The sequence below is a fragment of the Leuresthes tenuis genome, unplaced genomic scaffold (assembly GCF_036924035.1).
Source record: "Leuresthes tenuis unplaced genomic scaffold, fLeuTen1.0.hap1 SCAF_13, whole genome shotgun sequence".
In the NCBI taxonomy this organism is placed as follows: domain Eukaryota; kingdom Metazoa; phylum Chordata; class Actinopteri; order Atheriniformes; family Atherinopsidae; genus Leuresthes; species Leuresthes tenuis.
Window position 1 is genome coordinate 8130353 of NW_027325367.1, and position 14859 is coordinate 8145211.

Below are 14859 nucleotides of genomic sequence, written 5' to 3' on the forward strand. Positions count from 1 at the left end.
CATTTTTTGTTAAATGAAAAATATTTTAAATCTATGAATGCTCAACATGAGCAATGATCACTACCTTTCACAACATCTTGTAAACATTTGACAATTTATTTAGTTGAAGGGGTTGTCATCAAACAGTTGCAGGATGTCACCTCCAGCACATGCATGATTTAACACCAAATTTTCAAATGGCAAAACATGCGTGTTCCATTTATGTGCATGTATTTGAGGGTGGGGACCTGAGCTGTCTTTTCTCTTCATCAGGTGGGAGAGTTTAGTGCTGGTTGTCATGTACGCAGGATACATCCTTGTCATGAAGTGAGTTCCGCATATCTTTTAATGATTCTTATTTAATCAAGCATGCTGAATGATGATATGTTCTGCTCTACAATCTGGTACACAAACATCTGTGGGGTGATGAGTATAAACGACTCACGAGAGGAAAGTGACTTTCCAGATGGAGGGGAGTGTCCCATTGATACCCCATGCCCAGATGGAGCCGGTTTTCTACTGAAAACTTTGTTGCTGCTAATACAATTTAAATGACAGAAATGTGCAATTTTACATGGTTGGAATTATTTTTTTACTTTTATAGAACCATGTTTTAGCACTTTGATTCTCAGTACAGCTCCTGCTTGTCTGCTGAGGACCTCTACACTCCTGGTGTGTATGTATGTGTGTGTGTTTTTATTTTCTTTATCAAAGCTAGGCCCAACTTTCAGCAGAAGCACACTCCATTAGACCACATTTGTGTCTTTTCAGTCCAGACCGAATAATATAACCAAGCTGTCCTATGCTACTGTCCCTGTCCAGCTGGTAATCTGCGTTGCACTCAGCAGCAGTTTGCTCTCTGCCTGCCGTAAGAGCTTAATCTTTCTCCCTCTGCAGTGGCTAAGAGCGCAGGCTTAACCGGATCACTCCTCTTCTTTCTCATTTAGAGGAATAAGTGCTTACTTTAGGATATGCTGTCATATGTCTCCCTTCTCCCAAAATATCCACTGACCATTTTGGGCTGTTCCAATCAAAATGGAGAACAATGGGTTTAATATAGAACAATCATTGCTCTAAATTGACTCTCCAGGACAGGAGTGCAAGATTTATATTGATAGTTTTTTTCCTCAAGTGACATGCAGCATGCAAATATCAATATAAATCTTGTGCCAGATGAAAGCTGATGGAAGCTGGACATTAAATGGCATATACAATTGTCCACTTTAGGATCATATCAAACTTTGGTCTTTTAACATGTCTTGTGTGTTAGATATTTCTGTTGCAGTCCATCCAATTCAAATAAAATGGTTTGTTCTCAACTAGCTCTAGAGAAGGCTAATGTTGCCACTGATAAAACTGACAGTTTTTTTCCTAAACTTTATCAGATGGGAATGTTACGAAGAAAACAAAACTTACCAGCTCTTTTTAACTTTTGTAAAATTCCTGAATGCCTATAGGATCCTGGATGTTTGTTCTTTTTAATCTAATATTAACTTGGCAAGTAAGCCAAGATGACTACATCTTGTTGTGATGTATCCAATGCAAGTGGTCTGAAGGTATTGATCAGTCAAATTACCCTCAGAGCTCATGCCTTTGAGCTCTTCAACATTATTGCAAACATTGGAGTCATTCTTTTGATAACCGTAAATATTTCAACACCTCTTCTCACCGAGCCTCCTTTCTGATCTTAATCGTACAGGAGGTCCCCAGGACCACAAGTGGTTGGAACACTTATCTAGACAAAAGCTTGCTTTTAATGGATAGTTTTAGCTTTGCTTTTGTATGATGCTATACAGCGGCACATGCTGAGTGGTAATCAGGTTTACAAGTTGGTGCAGTTTTGAGGGAAGCTTCAGAATAATTGACTCCCCTCAAAGGTTAGTAAAACATTTAGATGACTACCTTTACATTACCTTGCAATGTTGTTTATTTCCCTTGACCCATGGCAGAGGCTGGCCAGTATTATAAGAGTTGCAGTGGAGCTTCACTGATTCTGGACTGGCCATAAGTCGGTGTCCACTACTCATTTAAAAAGAAAACTAGGTTGTTTTCTTTAAAATGGCTTTCACTGACCGCTGCCACGAACTGTAGCTCTTGCAACCGAGGGATGAAACAGCTGTCACTACAATGTTTCACAAGTATAATCCTAACAATCATAACCATTAAACACGGTATAAATCCATTATTATGTTGTAATACTGACACGCAGCTGTTATGCTATCCAGAGTTTTTTTGCTGGCTGTAAATGGCATTGATGTTGCCAATATAGCAGCACATCTTTTACAGAAGTGCAGGTTCCAGTGATATAGCAGGACATCTACTGCAGTGTTTCCCAAGTCCTCAAGATACTGGTCCTCAAGGTACACTACCCTGGATGTTCTGTTTCCCTGCTAAAGCGCACCTGATTCAAATGAATGGGTCTTCATGATCCTTTTGCAGAGCTTAGACTTGAAGAGCTGACCTATTTATTTGAATCCCATGTGTTGGAGCAAGACTGCATGTAAAACATGTATGGGGTGTGTGCCTTGAGAACCAGGGCTGGCCAACATTGCTCTATTGATTGAGTCAAAACAGCAGCTAAACCAAATACAGCCTCAGCCCTCGGAGCCAACAGCTGTATTAAGTTTTTGTCTAAACTAAACTGGCTCTAAATGCACAAAAGGTAATATGTTCCTTTTCAGTCATATCACTATTCTCTCCAAAAACTGGGAGTGTATAACTGAATTGGACATCCTAAATCCTGTCCCATAAACTAAACTATATATTATCGATTTGATTTAGTTGAGGTGTTAAGGGGATAGAGCAGCTTCTTGGCTAAAAGTCTGTACACTGTGTTCAAAGACATTTCTCTGTGTTTGTGATCCATGTTTATGAAATGGTAATTGAATTATCTCACTAAAGTTGTGTGTTGCTGATGAAAGAATTATGATTGCCTTCCGGGAACATTTTTTAGCTTTTTCTTAACTTCAAATGTAGAACAGCATATCTCAGCTAATTTCTAGATTGTGTAATGCTGATGCTGTTTTAGTGAAAGTGGGACACCTTAGATGTGAATTAATTTTCAAAATGTATTGAAAGATTTTTAACTTCAGCTTGAATTATTTTGTGTTTTTTATTTTTTGTTATTAGATTCAACACCAGCATGCAGAGGTTTTTCATGGGGAAGTCTAAGAAAAATGTGGCCAATGGTAATGCGGCAGCCAGCAGTGAGATGGAGGATGGTAATACTTATTATGACTATCTTTGGGATGACGACCCGTCATCACCTTTACTCTCAGCAGGTAAGGTTAATCAGACAGGCTAGGTCCCCATGAAATGGATGATTTGAGTCTGATTCTCTGGAAGATTGCGGTAGTTCCCCTTCGTTGCAGGTTCTGTGGCTTAAATCTTCTCTTTTCTGCTGAACTAATTATTGCTGCTTCAGGTAATATAGCTTTCTTCTGAAAGCTTGGCTAATGTACTTGTTCATTATTTTGAGAAACATTTGCTCCCTTGTTGAAAAAGGAGATTGATACCACTCAACCAGAAAGCAGCTTAGCTTGACAGTGTGGAAACAAGGGGACCCAGGTGGTCGGAGGTTAACAGAAGCACGATAGACATGTCCCCATTTATTTTTATGCTACACTATGCTAAGCTATCTGACTACCAGCTGTAGGCCTATACTGAGCATACAGGTGTAGGTTTTATTGAAAGCAAATTAACATTTCCAATGTCTCTGTATCCATTTCAATATAATTCTGCAGAATCATTCCTTTTTAAAAAAAATGTTATTGTAATTAAAGCCATCTGTCCTGTTTCTGTTTTTCATGAGCACCGTAAGCTTCCTTCTTAAAACAGTTCAAGATGTGTAGTTTAATTTTTTTCAGTTATGCAGTTTATTGTTAGAGCAGGGATTTTTACTTTTTAGAAGTTCTGAGTAACTCTGAAATAGAAGTCTTTTAAACCATCTTTGAGATATTGGCATTAGATTCTGCCTGAGCCACAGTCCTCCACTTCTACCTTTCCTGCTTCCAACCTTTTCAAAAGCTTCTAATCAGTGACACTGAACCTTTCTCAGAGACTTAATTCTTCCCCACTTTGCCTACATTTGTGCTAACATGCCTGTCTGTTTAGCCTTACTAAACTTATTCTTGCTTGTTGTCTGTGTTGTGCTGCCAGTTTTTTTTGTTTTTTTTGCTTGCATACTAGTTTTCTTCTGCCAGTCTCTGGAGCGTTGACCTACTCACTCCTGAAGTGGTAATGAAATTCACAAGAGGAACAGTTTCTGCTGGCTCTGTTTACACAGTTAATTTATGTGCATTGGTGCATGAATAATAAGCCAAATTAGGGCTGAGTTAAACTAATAAGTGTACTGTAGAACTTGTTTTATTCCCCATACACTGTATATTAAAGCTAATTCCCAACAAAGGGCAAATGTGGTTTCACAGGCTGCCAATAAAACATTTTATAGCTGACCATTAGTTCAATATGTCTGGCACTAGATAGAAGAGTTTAAAATCTGCTGTGTCCATTGAAATCCATCTTTGTTGGTGCGTAGATATTCAAAGCTGGTAAGAAAACTTCAGAGCTGCACCAGGCAATTGGGGAAGTCTATTTGAAGTTTGTGCTGCCCTTTTTACCTTAGAGATGAGGGGAGTGAAGTATCAGTCTTATGGGAAGTTAAGTTTTTACATTCTTGTTACCTTCTGAAACATTTGGCACTACTACTAAGTGGGATCTGTTGAATGGAACAGTTGGGACAGTATATCTGATTGTCCCTATAACAGCCCTGTAACAAAGCATGTAGAGATGCAATTTGCATTTCTGCCCAATGGTTAACATTAGTCTAGTTCTAGAGGTCTTTGGTAATCCATCACAATTGACATCAGTCGAGAAAGACTGCCAACAAGTAAACATAGATACATATTTAAAAAATGATTGAATCCGAATAGGTTGTTTACAACACAACAAATCTGGGATTCACATCTTACCATGCATGCCAGTTCTAGTCTTAGCTTGGTGAAAGATTTTTCACAAGCTCCTTCTCCGCAGTCCTATCCAGGAGAAATACATTAATTTTAACACTGGAAACACACTTGCATTATCGGAGTTGTTTTTTTTTTCTTCGTAATTGTTGAACTTAAAATTTTATTCAGTGGCAAATAATTGACTACCAACTAATTAAGATAAAAAATTTTAGAACTGAATTTAGTTCAAAGTCTGAAAGTTTCAGGCATGTCGTCTGACAGCAGGTTTTCTGGTCATTTACATTAATCTTTATTTTTGCCTGAGACTGTAACACACGTACTACATAACAATGTGATGATTTGAATACAATCCATGGCCTCTCTGCTGTAAGATATGCTAAAGGAGGATGTAATAAACTTGTATATATTTTTTTTGTATCTTGATGTATTCCTCCACTTCAGTCAAGCCTAGCAAGGCTTATAGCCGTGGCTCAGTGGTGATGGTGGATGAGATCATGAATGACAGCCCATCAAAATTCAGGTTTCCAGAGGCAGGTCTCCGTGTCATGGTCACCAGCCACTTTGGACCCAAAACTCGTCTGCGCATGGCCAGTCGCCTCATCATTACAGAGGTACATTGGGCTGTTGTTGCTACAGTCATTAAATCTGTTACTTGTATGTTAGCAGTCACTATCGTTATTTATTTAGTTTCTGTAAAAGTGTTGACGGATTTTCTTGTTGCACATGTTATTTTTCATAGTTCAGCTGTAGATGTGTACTTCATTTAAAAAAAAATTATAATAAGATTATGGTAGGGGCAAATCGGAAAAGTAGCAGCACGTCTGCTTGTGTTCTCTTTGACTTAGTATTTTTTTTTCTGAAAGCGTCAGAAGTTGGTGCAAGCCGCTAATGGTGTAGAGACACAAGTCATTGATGGGAAGGTTGAGATCGAGAATGGGAATGTACCAGAAGACAAACCCACTGAGGCGGAGGAAAATGAAACCATCTCACCATTTCATATTCCAAGTATGTGATTTATTTATTAAATTATGAATGGACTGTATGAATGTGTGTAATTTTGGCATATGTGGAGATGTTTCTGTTGGTAAATACTCGACCCTTGCATGTCAATCATATTTCAAAATCTGTTATCCAAACACCCAAAGGTAGTTCTGCTTCACTTTTCTTTCTGTTTTTATGTAGAAGTTATTGATGTCTGCTCAAATTAGTCAGTGGCTTCTCATAGTACCACTAGACAAGGCTGCCTTTTTATCAGTCAGTTACTACTGATTTTGAAAAAACTTATTTATCATGAAACAAATCACTTAATTTACATTTGTGGAAGTGTTGCTGCATTATATCAGGCTACAAATTATGTGGAAGGTTAAAGTATAGTTGTTTGAGGCACACATTCTGCTCATTAAAGTTTTCCTCAGTGCTTGTTGTGGTAACTGAGATCAGGTGACATGTTTATCCTTCTGTCTAAAGCCAAAGTGGACAAGAATACAAATGGAGACATCTGAAGTTGTCTTTTAACCTAAAGCTTACAATTCTTCATGTCTTTTGTTTTGAATGCTGTGCAATTATTTCCAAAATGTGTAAAGACTTTATTCCACTAATGGTTCAAATGAAAATAAAAACTGCATCCTAGAGGCTGACTATTTAAAAAAAAAAAAAAAAAAAAAAAGATTGGTGGTTGTTTACTGCTTTGTGACAGGTTAAAAGCAGAAACCATTGCATGGGCTCAAACACTTTGAAGAATAGTCAGTGAACATAATTTATGGTTTCCTTAACAAATACAAGTTGAATTGTCATGCAAAGGAAAAACCTGCATATAAACCAATCTGAGCTAATGCAAGAGTGACTGAGGGCTTGGATTTAAAATTCTCTGAAATTATACACTTTCTTCAGGAAAGGGATTAGGCTAGATACTTAATGTTATGTGTGCACAAAAAAAACCCCATAATTTTATGTAGGTGCATTTAAGCACATGGTGTAAATGCAATTGTATTACCCTTGATGCTGAATCATATTGTGGATTTTGGAGCAATATGCATCCATTCATATGTCCATTTCAGCAAAACCTCTTTTATTTCAGCAAGACAATGCCAAACCACATTTGTGTAATATAGCAGTATGGCTGTGTAATTAGACACCTGCCTGCATTCCAGACAGTGAAAACATCTGCTGCATTATAAAATAAACAAAAAAAAAAAAGACCAAGGAGCCTGAGCAGTTAAGCAAGCGAGAATGGACAGATATTTTGCTTCTAAAACTATAAATGTGTTATGAGTGATTTGTTCCCTATTTCTGTAAAGTGTTAACATTTGCAACAGTATTAAAACTGTACCTTGAAACATGTTGATGTGATGTATTTTATTTGGTTATTGCTGCAGCATTATTTCCCATGATGGGTATCTGACACTGCTGACTTCCTGTTACTGCGCATTTCTCTCACAGGGGGTATTGGCAGCAAGCTGAAGTGGCTAATGTCATGGCCCCTGCTCCTGCTGCTGTTCTTCACTGTTCCAAACTGTGCCAAGCCTCGTTGGGAGAAATACTTCATGCTCTCATTCATCTTGTCTACTGTCTGGATTGCAGTCTTTTCCTATTTTATGGTTTGGATGGTTAGTATAATTAACATTATGTAATATTGGGATAAACAGATGCTGTAGCTGATCCTCCTGGAATTCCATTCCATGTCATGTGCAAAATAGTTTTAATCGAGGGATAATTTAAATAAGATATGTGATGAGAAACTGTGCAGCCAAGTCCTGACTCATATCCTGTATATCTTTAGGTAACTATAATTGGATACACTTTGGGAATCCCAGATGTCATCATGGGCATCACATTCCTGGCGGCAGGCACAAGTGTTCCAGACTGCATAGCTAGTCTCATTGTCGCTCGGCAAGGTATACCCCTTTTTTTTGTATTGAATTTGATTATAGAAACTGCTCTGAGGGCTGCAGATATGACACTGAATACCTCTTTACTGTACCTCTTGTGGAGTTGTTGGGTATAGTCTTTGTATCTTTTGGGTTTGGCTAAGATGCTTCAAATCACTGATGCTCAGAATAATGGACATTGATTTTTCTGAACATTTTACATTCTAATTTTGTGGATTTGATTAAGCAGAATACTAGATGTTAGAAGTTGTGGCTATGTGAAGCACATGTATATCACAAGTACCAGAACATTCAGTTTGTACAATATATGTACACTCAAAGTTTAAAATAAGTACTTTTTTTTATAGTTTGAGGTGAAATTTCTGAAATCAGCTTTTGTCAGTTGTATGGAATAATAAGGAAATGTGTAAAAATGTACATTGTAATCCATTTTGATGTACTCAACATTGGCTATAAGAGTTTAAACATACAGATGTAAAACATCAACGTAGATGCTAATTCAGAAATGCAAAGTTGTGCAGCAGACAATAAACACGTATGTCCCCTGTTGCACAGAAACAAACTGTTAAAGCAGTTCATATGTTCTACTCTGGAGTGGAACATACAGTTACAGTACAGGGCTGCGTCACTGCCCTCCCAAGTGAATCAGGTCATCATTGATATCAGAAGGCTCAGAACAATATACTTGTTGAAAACTTAATATCAAAGTTATCTAAGCTGGGATATTGCATCTTTTATTTCAGGTTTAGGGGACATGGCAGTGTCTAATACTATCGGCAGTAATGTGTTTGATATTCTTGTGGGACTTGGCGTTCCCTGGGCAATACAGACCATGTGTGTCAGCTATGGATCAGAGGTAAGTTTACTTTACAAGAGCTCAGACCTCATTGTTTCTGTATAGAGTCTGAGTGCATGAAAATGACCAATTTTCATCCATGCCTCGTCTTTAGTAATGAATGACATTGAGGAGCCGCAGCATAGTTGCTGATCTCACGTTTTTGTGTTTCAGGTGATGATCAACAGTCGGGGCCTGGTGTACTCAGTAGTGCTTCTGCTGGGCTCCGTGGCACTCACAGTAAGCATACTTTATGATTATGCTGAAGTGGTATAACATGCTGACCGCTCTCAGGAATATCAAGTTTAATGCTGTAGTGTGGACTAGGCTTGTTCTAATGTGAAGATCTACACTATTTTGACATGAACTGATTGTAATCCCTCTTGACCTATCAGTTTTCACATTCTGCTAGGGGTTCTTTCACTGTCAAAACTGTATTGTAAAGTGGACGCTTTGATTATGATATCTAATTGTATGCACAGGACTAGTGATTTCATGTGTGGCTTTGTGCGTGTCTGCAGGTGCTGGGAATCCACCTGAACAAGTGGCGGCTGGATTTCAAGCTGGGCGTCTATGTCCTTGTCCTTTATGCAGTTTTCCTCTGCTTCTCCATCATGATAGAATACAATGTCTTCACTTTTGTCAACCTGCCCATGTGCATGGAGGAGTAGAGCACAGCAGCATGCCTCAAATACCAAAACCTCAATGCTCCCATAGCACCCTGAGTTTTTCTTTCCCTTCAATAATATTGGACCTATGTGCTGACTGTTTTTCTCCTTGCTTGCACTCTTTCTTTTGAAGTCCGCTAGTTCCAAATATTGATCTAATTTCCTCACAAGGCAGCGCATAGTAAGAGCGGACTCTATTAAGTCTCCAAATTATCACTGTCACACAGTGTCAGTCCTGTGAGCCCATTATTTCAGGCATTGCCTGTTTCTTCAGTAAAGAAAGAGGCAGTAAAGTTTCTTCAGTGTTTTCTCTGTGCGCCTGCTAACTTTCTACCCATCCAGCATGCCTTTTTAGATGTCGGGGACCTCAAGAATCGTAAGTGCCCCTGTTGATTGTTGGTGTGTTTTCCCTGTTCACATAGTAGATTTTCACACACCATGTCAAAAGCCTCTCAACAAACCAAATCAATGAGTCAAGAGGAAAAAAAATCTGACCAGAGACCTTGACTCTAATCAAACCTTCTCATACTGTAGGGACAACTCTCCTTCAAGTCATTCCTAAAAGATTTACCAAGTTACTCCTGTGTCCTAAGAAACTCCTGAAGGAAGGTTTTGTCCTTGGCAGCTCCCCTCCTTCAGCTTGAACCTGACTCCCCTGGCATGGCCTTTGGCATCAGGGAGCAGATACTGTTAGTGCTTCACTTCACTCACCCTGTGTGATACTAACCCTCATCTGCTTGATTAAAATCTGCTTTGTTTTCCTAGAGACCTTTTGTCAGGACACTTTATGTAAAGATGTATGACAGCCCAGATCAGCTGACTGTGAGGGTGTTATGCATCCACACTAGTGCACAATGTAAATTTGTAAACACTTTTTTTTGTATTTATTTTTTCAAAAGAAGGTTTTGTCTAGTTTGAAATATGGAGAAGAGATTGTTGCAAATATAAGACATTGCTTGGCTTTCACTGGAAAAAAAAATTGCACATGGAAATGCTTTTCTTTTTGTGTTGTGAGATTTTTAACCTCTCAGAGGGATATGTGGCTGGAGGTGGAGAAGACTTCACTCCAGCATGATTTTCATTCAACAATGGATTGTTCCACTTTCCCTCAGCACACATTCTGAAAGAAAAAAACTGTCTCCACATCTATTGGCTGCATCTAATCTTTATCATCGGATGACTTGTTCCCATTTTAAGACGGCAGCAATGAGAGGGTAGTTGTTTAGCAAACGCAAAGAAACCAGATGGTTCTCAACACGGTTTGCTGTAACACTGTCTGGCCAGCAGGGGCTACTTTAACCCCTCTACCAGTGCAGAGGTGACAACCACAACTGTCGGTTATCAGGGAAATTCAGAGGTGGACAACTCCAGGAGGTGGAGATGGTGATGGTCTTTTGATTTTTGAGTTACATGTAGATATTGCACTTTAACAGCCGTCCTCTCATTCTGAATCAACTAGTGCTTCCTTCTGTGCGTGTGTACTTTCAGTATATGTCTGTGTGACTGTATGTGGGTGAAAGAACATTGTGTGCATGTGTATGCTCAGTTTGGGCCTGAGTTTTTCTCACACTGGCCTCCGGATTCTCAAACGGACTGGAACCTCATCAACAACGTGAGCACACCTGTCTTTGTCTGCAGTACTTGCTGGGACATTGAACACAGCTCCTCCACAGCACAGTGAAAGGCTGAAGGTTTCTGGGCCAGATACAGCCTGGCCCACTTTACAAAAATCGGCAGCTAAAGCACTGCAATCCAGACTTTTTGTCATCATGCAAAAATCTCTGAGGAGTCAAAAGTGAGGTGCAGAGACTAAACTAAAGTGTGTGTGTGTGTGTGTCGGGAGTGTTTTAAGTGTTGAAAATATTCCTCTGTCACTTCATTGGCAGAGGGTACTTGTATATGCAATCTAAATGTAAAGAATTTATGTGACAAAGGCCCCTGCAAGGTTGCCATATAAAGATGGGGCATCCCGTGGAGCTGTGATGTCGGTTTGTCTAGTAGTACTTTAATGTGTGAGCTCACAAATGTGCGACAGCCAAAGGAACTGGCAAGGAAAGAATGGACATGTCTGGAGCCGTAACTTTGTGGGAAGTGTGACCTTCTCCCACAACCATACATTTTTTTATTTTATTTTTTTTTTTAACTTTCTCCACTCTTGCACAAGGGCATTAACTCTTCGCCAACCCTGGCTGAAGCAGCAGAGGGAAAACTGGATGGATGAATGGATTATCTTTCTCAGCTTCCCTTGGGACTCTTACCATCGTACGAAAGATCTGGGTGAAAACGGACTAAGGAATTAGAAATTGTTGGACACCCCCCTCCCCTCCTCAGGCTACTGCTCTACCTGGGTTTAAATGGCTGTCTATTGAATGGAGGTGACAACACAGGGCCTAAAGACTCCTCCAAACCTCCTCAGTAAATTCACTAGATGTACAAAACTTATTTTGTTTTTGTTTTTCAGTAATGTACTTAATTTGATTCGGGATATGCAGTGTCAAGTTATTTTGTTGCTACTCTGTGTAGTCATTTGGCAGGTTTGAGCACAGCAGAGGTATAAACACTGCTCTTCTTTGTCTTAGTTTTGACGCATGTCCTCATCAGATGTCTGGTTTGCATCTTTGTTTCAAGTGTTTGTTTTGTTTTCTTTCAAATGGAAGAAAACGAACAAAAACTCAGACGTCATACTTGTTGTAGCTCTGCATAAATTCAGATTGTATGGACATCTTGTAAGAAGAAGGAAAAAAATAAAATAAAATATGCGCACACACACTTAAAGACACACATTAGAAATTGCAATTTAACACGAGGACTGGTATGTATTGATTGAATGCGACCTGATGCACTGTGAGCTCAATGTGATGTGGGAGTTGTTTGTCAAGAATAATGATTAAAAATATATTTAATGTAAAGTTAGTTATTATAAAACATTACTGAGGACATCTGTATAACTTATATGAATGTATTGTCTTGCTATACTGGACATATCCAACCAATGCATTTTACTGTAAAGCAATAATGTGAAGAAAAAAACATTAAATGGCAAAAAAGACTCCTATATATGTGTCAAATCCTATTTGTGCAAACTTTTTTTTTTTTCCAGCTCTTCACAGCTGAAAAGTCTAAAGGGCAATTCTCTATTTATACATCGGCAATAATCAGTCATTGCAGTGCTTAAAACAAGTTCTATTTATTGGATAAATGGCATCCAAATAAAACTTTATTTTACGATGATTTTATGATTGGCTGTGAGAAGTGCTGGGTTCTGGTAATTTAATTCCTGAAATAACAGACTGTTGATTCAAATGCTGTACTGCTCCCATCTATGCATATTTCCCCTGTAGTTCATTCTAATTAATTAATTCAAGATTTAATTAGCCAAAAGGGACAACACGGGAGGACAACTTCAGACTTGCTGACTCAAAGGTTTTCCTTTAAACCTAAAGCTAGATAAATCAGAATTTTGATGTAAGCAGTTTAAGATATGTAATGAATCATTCGTGGTTGAATAACCCTCAAGGTGAAGTTAATGAGTTTGATGTAGTCCTTATGGCCTCAATGTTGCACCAGGAGTGATCAAAACCGTTTTCAGGAAAAGTTTATCTACCCTCTGAAAAAGAGAGGTTTAATGTGTCTGGCTTGAATGTTTTTTTTTCATTCTACTGGCCATGCTTCTCTTCACTACAAATTTCTAATTATGTGCCAGCACCTTACAATCACATCAGTGGTGCATAGGTTTGCATTCAGTCAGTGCTTGAGGTAATCCCATGCAACAATACCTTTAATTTTTGGATATGCTGTGAGGTGGCAAATAAATCACCGGCTCTTTAGTTGAAGTATCCCTGCGCTGAATATCTAAATGAATGAATCCTAGTTGTGATTTAGATTTAGCTGCAACAGCATGTAGTTCACCTTGAGTGAATGAGTAATGATGTATCGGTCCTCACTGGAAACTTGTCTGATAATCAAGCTGGAGAGCACAGCACTTATAAAGACAGTGTGATTGAAAACAATTTGTTATTTATAGTGACAGCTGGCATCATGACTAGAGTCTTTTAAGGGAGCTGAGTGATGTAAAAATTCATTTTTAACTGTTTTGACTCAATCAATCTGGGTTTCTTGTTTGTACAACCAGTAGGGGGCAATGTTGCCTCAGGATAAATGTGTCTGTTTCATCAAAAAACTTTGTTACAGCCAAGGGTGAACTGAGAGTGGAGCTCCTTTACCCAAGAGAGAACACTCTGCCACTCTGTGATATAGAGTTTCAAATAACAAATTGGAACTTAGTGTAACTATGCAAGAATGAATGCTTTCTCTATGTTTCCATGCAAAAAAAAAATACTGCACATAATTAGTTAACGATGAATATCTATGTCCTGCATCAGCCTGACAGGCAACCATCTGGTAAGACTGGCACGGCCCATGCAGGGTACTGGTGCTTCATCCTAATGAGCCACCCTCTTGGTCATCGTATTGCAGTTAACAAGCTTCTCTGTCAGCCGTGATCTTGTACACTGATGAGTTCCCTTTCTGCCCCCTAACAAGCCCGTTTGGGTGGCTACTCTGTGCCTCAAGTGAATGCAGGCTTACCTCCTCCATTTGTTGTGCCACATTTAGAGACCCACGGCCCACGCACCCTAGCCTTGACATATACAGTAGCATAATTCTGCTTTGAAAAGTTGTTTATCTGTTCACCCACCGCCTCCACAGTTAGATAGTTTGGGGACATTTTTTTTCCGTGTTTGTGCCTTGCCAGTATTTTTGACAAGACTTTGTTGTTTGGGTAAATTGCTGTGCAGCAGTGATGGATGGTGAGCAAACTGGGTTGCTGCTGCTTGCTGCGGTCACTGAGCATCAAGTGTTGTGAGTCACCCATCAGTTCTCAACTACTTTGGACTTCTCTGTTGTTAATTAATTAACTTTTAGTATTAGTTTCAGTTTAAGTTAATTGATCCAAATTAGGCTATCATCAACAACTTTCTCTGCTACCTAGGGATATTTATTTTGACAGGATTTGAGGCATAATTTTTCAGATTTCAGTATGACAGAAAATTTATGTTTATGAAATTACAAAATGTAAATAGATGGAGAGATAGATATATAAAATAAAATGACAATCTTTTCCTAAAAATTCACAGCAACATCTCCTATCAGAAAAGAAAAACCTTTCTTTTTTCCCGGGTGGGAACAGGTTAATATCTTCTGCACGAGATAAAACCAATGAGATCACCTATACTGTTTGTGAAATTATGTATGTATGATGATGAGGAGATTGGAAGATAACTGCTGCTGTGTGGGGAAGTAGTTATGATAAACTTCCACCGAAGACAGAGGGGACAGACTAGAAGAGGAGCAGAAGAAAAAAAGAGGAGGATGAGAAACTGAAAACAAGAACAAACAAGTGTGCAGAGCAGATGGCATTTATAGAAATTGCAAGAGGGTTAGTGTGTGATGCGCAGGTGGGGAACTTCAGCCAAAATGAAAAATTATCCTCATAACCATCTCTACTCATGATATTTTGTTGT

At 38.8% G+C, this 14859-nt stretch overlaps 1 protein-coding gene across 3 annotated transcripts in view; it reads left to right on the forward strand.

Moving 5' to 3' along the window:
* Window positions 1–12392, forward strand: part of slc24a4b (solute carrier family 24 member 4b) — a 35972-nt gene extending 23580 nt beyond the window's left edge. For 2 of the 3 annotated variants that reach the window (XM_072362628.1, XM_072362629.1), the window contains 9 exons: window positions 253–306; window positions 3109–3200; window positions 5388–5557; window positions 5810–5951; window positions 7386–7552; window positions 7726–7840; window positions 8578–8690; window positions 8844–8909; window positions 9191–12392. In XM_072362628.1, the coding sequence (XP_072218729.1) occupies window positions 253–306; window positions 3109–3200; window positions 5388–5557; window positions 5810–5951; window positions 7386–7552; window positions 7726–7840; window positions 8578–8690; window positions 8844–8909; window positions 9191–9340 (1069 nt within the window). In that variant the 3' untranslated portion in view covers window positions 9341–12392. The remainder of the gene's footprint in view (window positions 1–252; window positions 307–3108; window positions 3201–5387; window positions 5558–5809; window positions 5952–7385; window positions 7553–7725; window positions 7841–8577; window positions 8691–8843; window positions 8910–9190) is intronic. The other variant, XM_072362630.1, reaches the window with a different exon arrangement.
* The last annotated feature ends 2467 nt before the right edge of the window (window positions 12393–14859 follow it).